At 43.9% G+C, this 16,289-nt stretch overlaps 2 protein-coding genes across 6 annotated transcripts; one reads left to right on the forward strand and one right to left on the reverse strand.

The window, feature by feature from the left end:
* Nucleotides 1-1,803: 1,803 nt before the first annotated feature.
* Nucleotides 1,804-10,402, reverse strand: PDP1 (pyruvate dehydrogenase phosphatase catalytic subunit 1). Of its 5 annotated transcripts, XM_056332785.1 has the most exons (3): nucleotides 9,437-9,586; nucleotides 8,938-8,972; nucleotides 1,804-5,757 (listed from the first exon to the last, which is right to left on the reverse strand). In XM_056332785.1, exons 2-3 carry the CDS (start codon nucleotides 8,966-8,968, stop codon nucleotides 4,106-4,108), a joined length of 1,683 nt encoding a protein of 560 aa, XP_056188760.1. In that variant the 5' UTR covers nucleotides 8,969-8,972; nucleotides 9,437-9,586; the 3' UTR covers nucleotides 1,804-4,105. The 5 variants fall into 5 exon arrangements, with proteins under 5 accessions (XP_056188760.1, XP_056188762.1, XP_056188761.1 ...); XM_056332787.1 differs by lacking the exons at nucleotides 8,938-8,972; nucleotides 9,437-9,586 and adding an exon at nucleotides 10,071-10,402; XM_056332786.1 differs by lacking the exon at nucleotides 8,938-8,972 and having other exon boundaries at nucleotides 9,437-9,583.
* LOC130146548 (translation initiation factor IF-2-like) lies at nucleotides 9,268-11,432 on the forward strand. Its single transcript, XM_056332789.1, has 2 exons — nucleotides 9,268-9,482; nucleotides 10,562-11,432. Exons 1-2 carry the CDS (start codon nucleotides 9,268-9,270, stop codon nucleotides 10,785-10,787), a joined length of 441 nt encoding a protein of 146 aa, XP_056188764.1. The 3' UTR covers nucleotides 10,788-11,432.
* The last annotated feature ends 4,857 nt before the right edge of the window (nucleotides 11,433-16,289 follow it).

Genomic DNA, 16,289 nt, shown 5'->3' on the forward strand with positions numbered 1-16,289 from the left:
AGCCAAAACAGTTCAGGGAAACGCTACCACACCTGAAGCACCTCTCAGCAGAATACAGATTATCTTCTCTGGAGACAGACACTTTGGACTTCCTCATTTTGCTAAGCTAAACCAAAGTTCTTCACTATACATACAGCAAGAGAACATCATCAAGCTGCAGCATGCCATCTGGCAGGCTAGAAGAAAGTTACTCGCACCCATAGCATGTGCTTCATTCTAAGCTTCAGGAAACTGAAGATGAGGCATTTTAGCCACACCTTCCAGCTCCACATATTTTATTTGTTTATACATTACTGAACAACAACCAGGAGCTGCACAAGTTTCTTACACAAGATCTAACGTGGCAAGTAAAAGATGCCAACTACCTTGGCATCCCAGACCACCTTGTGCTAGCAAAATGCTGTTCTTGGGCTGCTGTGCACAGCACTGATCATGGCATTCAGCAGTCCATGCTCACAAAGGTCACTGGTGCAAATCAGATGGCATGTATTCATCAGTCATGAAACCAGGTGGATTGTCTGCATCAGGGAGCTTTGGACACCACAGATGTTTAAAATAGAAACTGGAATTATCCATCTATGCCAGCATCTCATTACCAATATGGCTCCCCACTGAAGAAGGGCAGAGCAGACTAGCCATTTGGCAGAGCACTTACCAGAAATAGTTACCAGGTATCTTCCTGCTCCAGAATTGTTTTAAGTACAAGGACCTGAGTTTAAGAGTATAATGACAAACAACATTTAGTGATAAGACTATGCTCCTTGCTGTATGTGTCATGTTTTAAAAGTTTGCTATATGCAAAACTCTGCCCTGCAATGAGAAAATTAATGGAAAGGGAAAATAATTTTGTAAGCTCTGTACTTCCCAAGTCATGCACACAAGAGGCAAATAGAGAATACAGAAGTTATAACAGTAGGTGTCCAAATTATACGTATGTATGTATGTGCAAATATAACGCACATATTTTGAACACAAGGGAACAGAGTTAACAGAGCCTTAAATTGGAAGCACAGAATCAGAGAATTTAGGTTAGAAAAGACCTTTGAGATCGTCAAGTCCAGCCATTAATCCAGGACCGCCAAGACTAAGAAAAGACCTTCCACTCTTGCCTTGTGTTACTGTTAAACAGTTCTGCCAACACACTCATCTAGAACAGTTTTAAAGATTTAAGATTTAAGATTTAAAGGTGAACTTGAACACTTGTGCCAACCAACCCAGAAGGATGGTTGAGCCATGTATTTGCAGCTGTAAAACCTTCATTTAGAAAATTAATCACAGCATCCCCCCTAAGTAGCCACACTTTCTGCAATGCAACAAGTCTGGGAGACAACACAAACAGAACATGTCACCCACCTGCAGCAGAAGATCAACGTCCATCTAGGTTACCATCAAGTCTTTCTTATGCCATTTCAATCTGCACATAAATATTTCACATTGTTTACAACATGTTGTATTGCTTTGTATAGGGTACAGTCGACAAAGTAATGATCTCGAATTATGCTGCTCTACGTGTAGCATTGCCACCGAAAGTCATCATGAGATGATGGGAACGGAGACATGCAGTGACATTGACGGAAAGGTCTGAGCTTTGCTGCCAGAGGGCGGCAGCACCAGCATGCCCGATGCAGAGGTTCAAGCCTCTGAAGTCCAATCCCGAGTCTGTTTCCATTTATACCGTGTTTGGCCATTTGGTCTATTCATAACAGTGTCTACACAGAGTACATTCACGAACGACAAGTAATCCACAACCTTCAGCCCTAGCAAAATAGCTATCACATTCTATATCAAGCCAATACACATCAATTTCTGCTTAATTGATCATTTTATTGGAATCTGTTAAAAGATATTTGTTCAGACCACCTGTTCAGCAGGCAGTTATGCTGTGTCTGTTCACTGCATACATACTGAGCAAGTCTCCAAGCAATACATATTATTTTGTCTGACCCCATACATACACATCTTTATTGCAAAAAGCAGCTTTTCCTCAATAAAAGTTGTATCCATGGGACCAATGTTTCTTTCTTCTAGCTATGACTTGTACCAAATCCATATCAATAATCATAGGTTAAATACATCAATACATGTAATAGAGCTTTAACAGTAAAAAAGTATGAAAAGTTAAATACTGCAACAGCTTAGATACATACTGCATTTGAATGATAGAGCATAAAGTCTATGACCTAGCTAATGATACAGTCACCAAAACACAACATACAGAAGCAATGTCAACAGCCAGTACTTGTCTAAGCATTTCAGAGTTCCCTTTCCCCTTCAAATAAAGGGCTGTGCACATCTTGAATGAACTCAGATATCATTAACCTTGCAGCAACATTGATCCTGATATTTAAGGCTGCGCAAAAAACCAGACATATAAAGCTGCAGGCCACTAAGTATACGTAGCATTTTTGAGTTTGATGAGCCAATGTTTACTATAGCACAGGTTCATTGTTCAGCTAAGTGTACCCTCTGTAACAGTAGCATTAATTGGCAATATTTCTATTTAAAAGTGCCAAATTACTTAACCAAAATATGCTAGGTTTTTAAAGTGTCATTTTAACTACCTATGATGAAGACTAGGGAGGTATTTTAGCTGAAACACCACGGTAAAGTGAAATAAGCTGACCTGTTGTTCTCTTAACACAAGAATCAAGTTACACGCGTTCTCTTGGTCATCAAGAGCTGATATTTGATCCAGCATTTGAGATTTTAACCTAGGGCAGGTTATAAACCTGCATACAATGCAACATACCTAAAATAGAGGCAATGCTGACTTCAGTTGTCGGTCCCTACTTTTTTACAGTTAAAGCCCAACAACTTCAGGCATGCGAATTATAGCCAACCTTTTAATTTCAAATTCAACCACTATAAGTCAGAGCAACCCATTTCAGAGACTGCTCTATGACAGTGTTCTGGACTGTAAGAACATGCATACACCAGCTGTTCAGAAACACAGAGCTACTAATAAAGAAGTTGCTAGGAAAAACCATTAAACATACACATGCAATGCCGGTTACATTTCCCAACTAAAACACTATTTACAAGCATTACTTCAATTTTTATAATTTGTTAACCCAACTTACAAATATGAGTTCAAGTGCAAGACATCCAATATGTGACCATTTGAAATAGTCAAGGTGAAGATGAGTGCAAATTACAAAGCCACAAAGAGGTTAATGATTTCCTGATCTTTCCAGATGAAAAATTTATTTACCAGATAAGTAACATCAGACAGGGGTGGAGTCCATGAAGGACGTGACCTTTAGGAAAGCCAACACAAATCTTGACCAACAACACTTTTTGAAAAGTATTGGAAATTTCTTCATACTGCCAACCGAAGTTCTCCACAAAGTTATCTGGTATCTTACTGCATGTTGTAATGTATTATTGCCCTACAAGTTGTGCAGAAACCACAGCCAAAAAACTATTAATGCACAAGGAATTCAAAGTTACCGTGCAAAAGATACAATTAAGCTATAACAGAATCTCAGGTACTGATTATGGCTTAGACCTGCATTGAAAGTCCAACACTTAGACAAACATCCTGAAGTTAATGACATTGTCTATATGAAAGTTAGACAACTTTGTTACACTGAAGACTTGGTTAAAGTAACATTCCACTTAGAAACAGCAGACAATATGTTCACTAACAGCCTCATCTCCTTCGCAAAAATTAGCCCTGTAAGAATTCAACAAAATCCCTTTTTACTCATCTTATCTTTAAGATAATATGTAGATATTTGTAGATACTTATAAACAGGATTTATTTTTTGAACAGCCAAATCTTTGATAGTTAATTCTTTATCCTCCTTCCTGCCCCCATCCAAGTCTGCCAAATTCAAGACATCATTCTAGCAGCATTCATGAAATCAATAGTGCAAAGTTATTACAAAAAAAACACTTTTCCCAAGCTGCAACATCCTCTTCAAGTTTGTATTAGGTCAATAGCACTTCCCACATATTTAGAGCTCTGGGGGAATGCAGGAACAAGACAGGCTAAATCTGCTATGGGGGGGTTAGGGAGTTTTATTGTTGGGTGGTTGTTTTTTTATTTGCTGCTCATACTGGCCATTGTTACAACTTTGGCAACTAGTTCACTACATTCAATTCACAGTTCCTCATTTTGACATGCACCTATAACATGCGAGTTGAACTGCACCACAATAATTGTAATGTCATCTCTATACATTCGAGCCAGCTCTTCTGGAAGACTAAGCATCTTGGACAGTCGCTCATGATCCACGGTGCCAAACTCATTGTTACCCACTGCATGACGTATCAGGTGAGTTGCTGCATTCTGATCTTCAAATACTGAAGAGATTCTTGCTCTCCTTTCTGTTAAGAGACCATGCATCTGTCCCAAAGTTACCTTATAGCCACCAACAGCTATTGGCTGTTGATGGTGAACACCAGTGAGGTACTCCCCTACAATTCTAGCCACATCTTGCCTGTGCATTGTCTCCCACAGCCCATCTGTGGCCAAAACCAGGAACTTGTCTTGTGGCCGTAATTTGTGATGTATGACTTCTGGTTCAGCTGTGAGGTATGGGGGAGTGTGATAGTTTGGAGGAATAAACTTTGTATATTCATTGTCATTCAGCTGATCAGGGCCCGATTCTACTACTCTCTTCTGTAGTTCAATACTCCATTTAAACTTCACATCACCAAAAGCTCTGAAAGGCATCAGGAGACCTAAGAGACGATCTTGTTTCACAAGACTTTTCTCTTCAGACTTTGGATGCTCCATTTTCACACGTTCCACTTCATGTTCGTTTTGTGCATTGTGGTCATAGGACAGATTAACTGCAGACCACGATCCATCTTCTTCCTGAACACCAAGCATTGCCCTACTGTCACCCGTGTTGGCAATGTGCAAGTCAACACCATCCACGTGGGCCACACAGGCAGTTGCACCAGAAAATGCTACTCGCAGTACTAGGTAGTTAAGAAAAGAATTGGGATCTCCTACTTGAGCTTCCAAAGAAATATCATTATCGAGCCTCTTAAAAGCATTAATTAAAGCTTCTTTCACATCTGTAGTCTCTCCACTGTTGAGATCAATCAGCTCCTGCCAGTAAGTTCTTAGACTACTGAAGTAAAGCTTGGAGGCTTCTTTGCTAAAGTAATCATTGGGATGCTTATGCCACTGTAAAATGGGCAGCAGAGCTCTGCCACTTTCCACAGCATTTTCTATTTCAAGTAAAGTCTCATGAGGTAACAAAGAGACAGCAATGTAGTAAAACAGTCTTTCACTGACAGCTTGAGCACAAGCACAGCCTGCATGGCCATCAAACACACCCAGAAGCATCCCTCTTGTCTGTAAGCAAGTGGCAGCACTCCTCCTGTCTTCTATTGGAGCATTAGCAGGCAACTGGTTGCTATCAAAGCCAAGAACAGAACTTACATTTTTACCATCAAATTCTGGAACTTTGAAACTGTACTCATTTGCCTTCAGAATACTGTTGACCTGTGGAGGAGTGAGGTAAAACCTCTGTGGTGCAGAAGCATAATCCCTTGCATGAATAAAGTGATTAAAGTTCTCCTTTGGCCTATAAAGTGCTGCAAATTTCTTCTGAGGTGCATATCTGAAGTGACCATGAGCAAAATGAGATGATAAACAACAGAGATGTTTATGGTGGCAGTAACACACAGTACTGCATATTCTGCTAATCTCGCAGTTACGAATCAACGGAAACAGATGAGCCGGTGCTGGCATGGCATCAGACAACAATGGTAGCCTGGAGCTTCGGACTGGAATTGCTGAAAGACAAGAGAACAACTATGCTTAGGGGGACAGAAAACAGATTTTTTTCCCCAGAACTCTGTGTTAAGACATTTACAGCCCCTAACACAGTTGCTTATGATAGGAAGTTCATAGCTTCACAGGCCTTGAGACAGAAAAGGTGTTGAGGTACTTGTCTGTAGATACCACATTGGGCTACAACAAAAAAGGTATACCATAATTAAGTTCAGCATGCATATTTTAGCTCTTATATCCACTCAGATAGCAGGCAGGAAGTGAAAACATCCAGACAGACAATGCAACTTCAAACAGAACGTTAAGACAATGCTTAGCATGAAGCATGCTACAGTATTGCCACCTTCCACAAGACTTGTGGAATTTGTTTTCCTGCTGATTTCCCAGCTGACAGAGCCAGACCAGGTAGAGTCACACAGGGAGGAAAACTTTCTATAAGGCTGAAGAGAAAGCACCTAACAGATTCAAGAAACAACTTTGAGGTGACATACAACTGGGTTTAAGATGAAGATGGTTTAGATGACAAAAGCAACTTGTAGGTCACATTCTTTAGACAATCACAAGTCAGCAGCAGGTTTTGTTTTCTCCCCGCTTTTACATATAAAAGTTCAAGCCTGCATAACACCATGGTGTACACACACAAAACAGCCACAGTGGTCTATGCAGGAATTTTCTAGCTTATCAGACAAAACCACAAGAGGTAGAAAGGAGATATATCTCTCCTACCACCAGCTCAGCTACCCCAGTAAGTTTTAGGATTACAAACTGCTTTAGAAAGCTAGTCAATTGAAGAATTATATGCAAGCTGCGTTTGCTTCCATGACTACAACAGAGCCCTGCACAATAGCCTAAAGCTAGTTCAGTGTTAAGATAAACTATTAAGCACTGCATCCAAGAAATGTATTCTTCTACTTTTTGCCACATCTAAAAACTTCTTATAATTTCATTCTTCTCAAGACAGACTATTCTAACATACACTTCCCTGCCCCCATTTACAAACTGAATCACAACATTAACATGAGTGCTTCTTAAATCCCTTATTCACTATGCCTCAGTAGCCGGAAGTCTTTTAATGTTGTACTTGAAAAAACAGTTCCATAGTGGAAAAAGGTTTGAACTGTGCTTTCTGAAGTACACGTGGTTAAAGGGAATTCAATTTTCTCTTTCCAGCTTTTATAAGTTTCACTATAAAAGCTGCTTCTTAGAAAAGACCATTACAAGTTATCTTACACAAGGCTTACTGCAGTCCTAAGTACCAGTCTATCAGCACCACTGTATCTCAGCTTTAACTGTTCTACCAAATAAATGGATATTGCTGTGTTGTCCAGGGTGCTTTAAGCCAAGCAGGCATACCAGTATTTCAGATGAGACACAAGCCCTATAAAATATGCAGTAAGCCCTTATATATACTCAATCTGAAGAATTATGCACCACAGAAGGAACTGCATTCTGTGATCACTATTCTGTAAGCTTTCCATAGCTTCTGCCACAGGATTCCAATCACCAAGACCAGTTGGGAAGTGTCTGGAAATATATGAAGCTTCACCCCACTCTGTGTTGCAAGAAAAGGCAGTAAGTCACATTCTTCCCTCCAAGCTTGCTTGCCATCCTTAAATAATCAGGAGTGGAGCCCATCTCTATCACAAGATACCCAAGTGCTGAAAGTAAGCTGGAATTCATGTTTCTACCACTCCACTGACTTCCCAGTATTAATGAGCGACTGTCGGTCTTAACATTTTCACAAATTTTTTGTTCATTGACCTCACTGACAGCCATGAAGACTGAACTGGCCAGTTTTCTGTTGTTCAGCCACCCGGAAGAGCTCCAGTTGTAGTTCTGTGGACCACAGCCAGCTGTCCAGGCACTCAGCAGCAGTGTATTGGCTTGAACTTCCAGACACATACTAAATTCATGTTAGCCATTTGCTTCCCAGAAACTATTTCTCCAGCCCAGACTTCACATGCATACAGCATAATAGAAGTAAACTGCAACTCCAAATATAGATTGCCTTCTAATTAGAAGGGAGCTATTATGGTAACAGTTACGTATATTTCTTTACATGACATTTAAAAGCAGTTATTTTTCTTACAGAATTGTAACCTCAGGGTTCTACTGATGTGCCTGGCCTACAGCAGCACCTCTCATTCAGTGCTGGTCTCCCATTAGACAACTAAATCAAGTTCATCTGACTGCTAAGCATTTGCATTCATGGTGCCACCGTGTTCAGACAGTTTTGTTGTTGATCCATGATGAAGTGAAAATAAAAGTGTACAACTGTTATAGGGGTTCTGCAGTGCCACCAGAGGATATTTTGCTGATTTTTAATCATTAGGTTATCAAGTACCACATGAAATTCAAGAGGAAGTACTAAGAAGCTGGCCTCAAATCTTCCACAGACTGTATCTTTACAGTAGAACCATGTCAGCTTAAAACACCAGTCTGTTTCACATATCAGATTTAATAAACCCTAATTGATTAAGTCAAAGAGAAATTCCAAGTTTGCCAAGCTGAAGTTATACTAAGTCTCTCCCATTTGTCCCTGCAACATTGATGCCCCAAATATAACACTTCAGCTAGCACTTAATTACTTTTAAGATCCCAAGTTCATTACGGTTATTCAAAAGATGGCAGAGAAATAAAAGAGATTAAGTGAAAATTTTACAATCCTATCAAGATTTGTCAGATCAGAATCAAGCCAGTATACCTCTCCAAGCCAAGAACAGGGTACAAACACTACTTTTCAAGCTAGGAATATAGCCAATAGAGTCAGATGATCAATTTATGAGTTTTGCAGTACTACACTGATAAAATGGAGAAAATATTACCCCTTCTTTTAATCAAGCCTTCTTATAACAGTACTATTAAGGCCGACTGATCCTGCATAGAGAGGTTCCCTCAAAACACCAGCCGTAACTGTGCCAAAGACACCCGTGGCTCCAAGTAAAAACACTTACCCCCGGTGCCTTTCATGAACTTGACAGACCTGAATGAATTAGCCTGTTGGAGAGGACGGGGCAGGAGGAAAGGAGAAACAAGAAGCATTCAACACAAGCAAAACCGTTAATCCTTCCCTCCGGCCAGGCCCCAACCCTCGGGCACAGCCCAGCCTGGCAGTCGCTACCCCGGGTCCCATCCGACCCCCGAGCCCGGCGCTCCAGCGAGAACCGGCGCGAGGTACATACCGATCCGCCTGGGCCCAGGGCACACACACATTCTCCTGTCACAACAAGAAGCCGCCAACATCCACAAAGCAGAAGCCCGAGGGGCAGGGGAGAAGCAAAGCAGAGTTTGTTAGAGAAGGCGGAGAGCTCCGACACGGAGGGAGGACGACAGAGAGGAGACACACACACCGCGCAGCCCTTCTGCCGCCGCCGCCCGCCTGGCGATGGGAGCGAGCCAGCTCCGCAGCGGCGCGCCCGGAGCAGCCCGCCGAGAGCTCGGCAGCCTCTGCCCCCGCCCCCCCAGGCGCCGAGCCCCCCCGCCAGCCCCGCTCTCCCTTCGGCAGAGGCGGGATGCCGCTCCCGCTGGCCGCGGACAGGGCCCGCCCGCCAGCTCTGGGCGTCGCCGCGGCGGAGACCGCTACCCCCCCTCAGGCGCCGAGCGGCCCCGACATGGCCGCCCCTCCCCAGCCGCCCGCCCTCTGGCACGACCCCCTCTTCCCTGGGCCGCGCGGGCACAGACCTGGCCCCTTCCCGGACGGCTCAGCCCGGCTCCCCGGGCGGAACAGGTAAGCGGGTCGAGGGACCGAACGGCCCAAAACACCCACACACCCCCGCCGCTCCCAACCCCCGACAGCCGCCACGACCGCCTCACGCCTGCGGCCAGCGCGCTGCGCGGCGCTTTATAAAGGCCTGCGGCCCGCGGCGCGCCGCCCATTGGCTGCCGCGGAGGGCAAGGCGGGCACGTGACACGGAGGCTCGGCGGCAGCTGCGGGAGCGCGGGGGGGCGGCCGGGGCGAGGAGGGGGGTGCTGCGCGCGCGCGCATTGGGCAGGGGCGGGAAGGCGCGAACGCGGTGGCGGCGCGGGGCCCGTGCCCCCCCCCCCCCCCCCCGCGCTGTGTGCCTGAGGGGGGAGCCTTCCCACCTCGCTCCTACCCCTCCTATCCCTCCGCCGCCCCTCGCTCCTCCCTCCGCCGCATCGCCGCGGGGCGGGCCGAAGCTGCCCCTCCGTGAGGGAACCGCCGGTGGGAGGCCGAGCCCCGCCGCTTTCGGCAGGGAGGGAGGGAGGTTGAGGCGCGGCGAGAGCGAGTTCCCCTGCGGTACCCCGCGCCGGGCCGCCCGCCTTGCCCTCGGCTCTTCCTCCTCCTCCTCCTCACCCTGGGGACTGAGGCAGAGGTGAGGGATGCTGTGCCTGCGGCTGGCGGCTGCTCCCGGAGCGCTACGCGGGTGTTAGGCGTGATTACCGGCGATTTCCAGAGAAAAACCCGGCCTCCTGCTGGCGCCTGGCACTAAGTCGAGGAACTGAAGGGAAACCCGGGTGGCTCGTCCCGGACACTTGTCCTGCAAGTGTGGCCGTGCTACGTAGTCACCCGTGCAGCAGCCTGCCCCCCACGCATCTGTAATCAGGAGTCAGAGTCATTTAACTTGTGCCTGTTACGGAGACTGAAAATGGGAAAATTTTTAAAAGCTGCTGTACTTTGAATCAATTTTAGAGAGTGGGAAATGAGGGTATTTTTCCCTTGAAATGTTCATTAAGTGCCTTTAACAGTCACAAGGACGTTAGCTCTGCAAGAGACCGCAGAAGCCTGTACTGCAGTGTTTGATTTTTCTGTTTTTCATTTGCTCCCTGGTGTTCTGTCTTCACTAGAATCACTCCAGGCAAAGCAAGCTGCCACGGAGTGCAGACAGCCAGGGACCCTCAGCCCTGTGCTTCTGAGAAAGCCGCGTTTGCTGCTGCCGCTGCTAGCAAGGAATGGTTTGAGGGCAATGGCTACCAAGAAGAACCGACCTTCCCCAGAAGAGCAGCACCTGTCATTCCTACCAGTGCGGCAGGAGCAGCAGCCACCCCTCTTCCTTTCTCTCCCCCCTGTTAGATACAATCCTGTCCCCATTCCACGTCTCTAGGGCAACGTTTAGTTTTGCATATGCTTCTGAGATACTTTGATTCAGCCTTATTCTTCATGCAATTTTTAAAATACACAAAGTATATAAATCTGACAACGTTTTGATTTCCTCGATCGTCTCTTTCTCTGTTTATAGATGCATGTGCTCTCACACCTTTCTATTTTCAGGGTGGCTGGGATGCCCACTTTGCTGTGTGTTGTTGGCAGCAGATGTTCAGCTAGCCTGGGAGTGTTGCAATTAGCATTCCTTTAGCAGCTGTAACAAAACATAGATTTTTGACTGTACTTGCATCTTTATCCAGTTGGTAGGATGTTTACAGCTATATACTGAAACAAGTATAGGAAACAAAGGAAAATCTGCACTTGGTGCCCAGAAGACTCAAGAGGTTGACTTGGGATATAAGAGTGGAAAGTGGTGCCCTGTGACCCTCTATATGAAAACCAGCTAGGAAGATAAAATGATGCCATCCTTAAAAATGCAAGTCTCCCGTGGTAGTAGTTGAAAGCAGAGAGTATTAACATTTCATTTATTAGTGTTCTGGGTGACTTTTGTGACATTTTTTTGTTTATCCAGAAATCTTTGAAGCTTATTTTGGAATTAAAAAAACAACCCAAAACATCTGAGAGACACCATTGTACATTAAAGACTTCATTAAATGTCATGGAAGCTGAATAATTTACATTCCTTTTTAGCAGTAGCACATTGTTAGAAAAATATTGGCAGAGAATGCTGTAACAACAATCATTTACATAATTTTCTGCTTGCAGCGAGAGTGACTGTAAAGCACCCAAGTTTAGAAATGTTCTTAAAGACTATGAAGGTGGCACAGTTAAGGGGTCCTCTCGCCCCATCAGAAGGTAGAAGGGTGTGGGAAGATGGACCTGTGTCTGGGTGTATTTGAGTGACAGTTGTATGAGTAGATATGCAGAAATGGATTAGGATGAAGTCAGCACTGACCACCTCCTATTTCTAACTGGAAGTACAGAGTTTGTAGAGTGGATTCATGTTTGACTTCTGAAGATAATGTTGCTGTCTAGAGTTGCCTCCTGAGAAAAAAGAGATCCACAAAGTAATTAGCATTTAGCTCTTCTGGTCTTTAGAACATCTTGTGACCATTATTTCAATATCCCATAACATGCTCTGAAATTGAAAGGTTAGTGTTACAGCTACCTGTTTATTTATTTTATTCATCCCTTTCTCTTCCTGATTTAAGGCCAGGAGGGGAGCTACTTTTAGTGCTGGGATTGGAAGCTGTGGTTCCCTGTCTCACAGTATCCTGTGGATACCACATATCCCTTTGAACAAAAGAATCTGAATTTTAAAATACTGAGAAGAGAATTTGGCCTTAGCAGCTGCATATAAATTCCACAAATGAAAGATAAAATACTAAAACTTGGCTGACATTTTGCTCCTCAAGCTGATGTGAGTTTGCTGGTATGCCAGAAGTTGGATGTTGCAATCTGAGTGGAAAGTTAGGTTTTCCTTTTCTTCATCTTGCTGCTGCCAAGACCTTCTTGTGCACTTTGAGCAACAGGCCATTTTTGCTGATTCTAAAGAACAAAAATTGTTTTAATGAATAAAACCCTGTTGTTCCATGTTTAACATTTTACATCAAGGACTGATGGAAATGCAAGTACTTGTAATTGCTTCAAGGTATGTGAAGTCTCTCTGTTTTCCTGGAGGGAAGGATTATCATCTGCGTGTAGAAAAGACATCAATTGTCTACTGCTGTGCCTGTTGCTGACAGTGGGTAATTCTGCATTGCAGAACCAATAGGCAGCTATGCATTATCACTGCAGCTAGTGTGCTGCAGTAGTTACCCTAAAGCTTTCTACACTCATTTCCAGAGAAACTCCATTACAGATCATCAAAATCCATTTTAATTTCAAATTGTGTGTTTGTAATAACCTTCTAGTTTAAGTAAGTTCTTGTGCCAAACATAAATATTTTTTCAGTTTTACTGAAAGCCAGGTCAGGAACACAGAGTAATACTTCAACTGATTTTATATCTCCTGACTCCTTAACATTTTAATGATATCTTTGCACATGATCTTTCAGAAATGCCATTTTGCTCCTGTGCCTGTTTAAAAGAGCAGTCACTTACAAAACCTGTCTCAAAATTGTGTGCACAGATCGAACACTTCCACCTGGCATGCTGCCATACCAACCTGGAGCAGAAAAGAAATACAAATAGAAGAATGATACACGTTTTGAAAGCGGAAAGAAAAGCCTAACAAAGGGGAAAATAAGGGGGGAAAACATGCCACATACTGAATAAACAGGGAGAATAGGGCAAGTCTAAATTATCTTTTTTCCTTTCCCAAAAGCATTATAGAAGCAATGACAGCAATGTAAGTCTGCTGTTGCACAGCACAGTAATTTATTTTTAGCAGGAATCAGGAGCATTACATGGTAAAGATAAATGTGTCAGTAGAGCTCAAAGCGGGCAGAGTACCTGCAAACAGCAACGGCTGCTGTGATCTCCAGTCTGCTTCAAAGGAAGGTTTTGGCTGTACGTTCACGTATTCTGCTGTCCTCTTGGGGCGCGTTTGCTGTGGGTGGTGCATTCGGCCTCCTTTAACACAGCTGGGTTCCTGGGTATGGTGAATGTTTCTGAAGTTTTACAACGGGCCATGCAAGAGGTGATTTTTTAAAAACATCTCTTAAGAGTATCAACCTTAGAGTAAACCAGCAGCACTGAGCCACACAACTTGTCTCTCCCCTGCCCTTTCTAAAGGGGAGTCCAGTGGGGAATCACAGACACAGTTGCTTTCAGGGGGTATTTTGCTGTCACTGTGGGACCCAGGGATAGTTTGATTTATTTTGTCCCTGCCCCCAAGAGGCCCTTTGTATCTTCACTCTCAGTTCCTTTCTGAAATGAAGCAGTGCGTCTGGCTTCATTCAGCAGTTGGGATCCAGCTTCCTACTATCAGAGAGTAGTTGAAGTCGGACGGGACCTCTGGAGGTCATATAGCCCAGTTCCCTGCTCAAAGCAAGGCCGACTTCAAAGCTAGGTCAGGTTGTTCAGGGGCTTGGCCAGTCCTGTTTCAGATGTCTCTGAGGACTGAGATGCCCTAGCCTGCCTGGGGCCCAGTTCCAGTGCTTCACCGCTTCCATTGTGAATAATTTTTCCTTGTAGTTAATCAGAATTTTCCTTGCTCAGCTTGTATGTGTTGCCTCTTGCTCCTCAGGACTTCTTTGCACCATCCTATTATAGTCCTCAGTTCTCCTTAGCGAAGAGCTAAATGCATTTTATGCATTTGGTAGGAGTAGTACGCTAGCTTGCACCCATCCCCTGGGTTGGTCTTTCAGGGTTTGGTACCCAGTTTGAGGAGTACAGCATTCTGACAACTTGATGAAGTAAAGGAATTCTGTAGTAAAATGTTACTGGAAAATACTTTTTTTGGCAAGCTTCAAGAACCATGCTTATGATGTTATCAATGCCTGTGCTATGAGGAAGCAGTTTCAGGATATCAGAAGGTTGGCTCCAATAATTAATTATCTTGGCTCTGAAGGGGCTGATCCCTTTTCCAGCTGTAGTTTGTTGTCTGCATTTTCCAAATTTATTTGTTACAGCCATTTTAAAAAGTAACTACATTTGCAGTTACGGTGACTGCCGTGCAGAAGATTCAGTAAGACTCCAGGGGAAGCAGTGGAGATTAAAGTTGGGAGGGGAGGGGAATCTGCCTGCATTTTTCCAGAAAGACAGTAGCTTACACTTCACAACAGGCAAAATGTTATCTACCTAATACCACTGGAACAATGATATCCCAATTTCATTTTATCACATATGATACTTATGAAATTGAAGATTGTTTGGAGACTGGTAATTGGGTACAGGCTTTCGTCTTTACTTGAGATCACCGGAGTCGAGATGGAAAGCCAGCGGATGGTCTCTAGAAACATCTGGCTGATTTGAGTTGAGACCTTGCCTGGCAAATGTGAATGTTAAAGAATAATAGTTTTCCAGCAATGAGGAAGAGCAACCAGTGCCAATGACTAGAAGTACTGGTGTTGCCTTCTTAGTATGAGAGTGTACTTTGGAGTGGAAAGTAGTTATGGAAGATAAAATTAGAAATTTCTATTTAGAATGAAGAGCAGACTCTGAATCAATCTCTTAGATGTCTCAGGGTCTGGGGTTAGATCAGGTCCCATTTCCCCTTGTAACAAGGAAGTTTAGGACAAATACCAGACAAAAGTGACCTCCTCCTCGGCCTATTTGCTTTCCTGCAGTTTACCCTTGCCTAAATGCTGGAAAAATAAGACCCAGCTGTATCCTTTGGGGACTGAAATTTGTATTTGATGAAAAAATAGTCGCGTTTGTTATATTTTTCTCTAGAAGAAAGATGAGTTAGGTTGCTGTTTTCCTTGGTTAATAAATAGAGTTATTATCCCAAGTGAACCCACCTACATAAACATTTACTGTTTGCTTTATACTGCATGTTTAGTTTATATTTTTAAACAACAAACCAAAAATGTATTTGTTCTACCCTCTTACCTTCACTCTGGTTTGTCTGCCTGTCCCCAGACAGTGTGCTTCACAAAACAAGGAAAATACTTTCCTGGAGGCTTGGAAAGGAGTTAGCTTGGGTCTAGCCACAGACAAATAGCTGAGAATGCTGTGAAACTAATATATAACTAATATAAACATTTTAAAAAATCTGAAGTCTTAGGGCTAGATCCACTAGATTATTCTGTTCTTTCAGGCAGGTGCCCTAAGCAGAAAGTTAGAGTCCCAGTTGCTGTCTCTTGAGTCAAGGAGTGGATTCCTGTGTGAGTCAAGGACCAGTCTTCATGGCAGGGGGAAAGGATTGCTCTCATCTCAGCTGACCTGCGGCTGTACTCTTCTGGAAAAATGGGCAGTGTGGGCTGAAGGTGAAGATTATACCAGTGCTTTCCAGTTACAGGGACTAAGCTTTAGTTATTAGGCTATTACACGGTAAGATAGGAACCAGCAGAAGGAGCAGCACTGTGTTTTGCAAGAGAAGCTGGAGCTTTGTTTACGGTATTCAGGAACTGGAGTCAGACAGAACAAAGCTGTGCGCCTGTGCCAGGCTTTTAATCAAAAGAGAAGAATTGACTGTGACCATTTCCAGCAGGCCTGCTTCAGGCGTGCCTTTCTTGTCCTGGTGAGTTTTTTAGAAGGTCATTTAGGGATACCCAGTCTAGTTTTGCCATGGATTGGCACCTGGTTGCCTTCCTTGGCTCTGGATTCCATCCCAGGGCTATATCTAGCTTGCAAGTCTGAATAACCTGCATATTCAGTTGCACAAATCAATGGTGTCCTGGTGGCACAGGCTAGGGAGGTGGTGCAAGGTTACAGGTTTCTCCACAGATGGGCTGTGCCTCTGAGGAACCTCCAGAAAGATCTGAGAGCACTGGGAAGACATTCATTACGTGTAAGGTGACTGCTACCCTGCCTATTGTCAGGAGCTCACAGCATGTGTTTCTTGTGGTTGATTTTGGGCTTG

This window comes from Falco biarmicus, chromosome 3 (assembly GCF_023638135.1).
Source record: "Falco biarmicus isolate bFalBia1 chromosome 3, bFalBia1.pri, whole genome shotgun sequence".
Classification (NCBI taxonomy): Eukaryota; Metazoa; Chordata; class Aves; order Falconiformes; family Falconidae; genus Falco; species Falco biarmicus.

Coding starts and splice junctions, on each gene's coding strand:
- PDP1 (XM_056332783.1), bottom strand. CDS start 8,797: ATGCTTCTTGTTTCTCCTTTCCTCCTGCCCCGTCCTCTCCAACAGGCT. Junction 5,758..8,709: donor GTTCATGAAAGGCACCGGGG/GTAAGTGTTTTT, acceptor CTTGTCTTTCAG/CAATTCCAGTCCGAAGCTCC.
- LOC130146548 (XM_056332789.1), top strand. CDS start 9,268: ATGCCGCTCCCGCTGGCCGCGGACAGGGCCCGCCCGCCAGCTCTGGGC. Junction 9,483..10,561: donor CGGCTCCCCGGGCGGAACAG/GTAAGCGGGTCG, acceptor TGTCTTCACTAG/AATCACTCCAGGCAAAGCAA.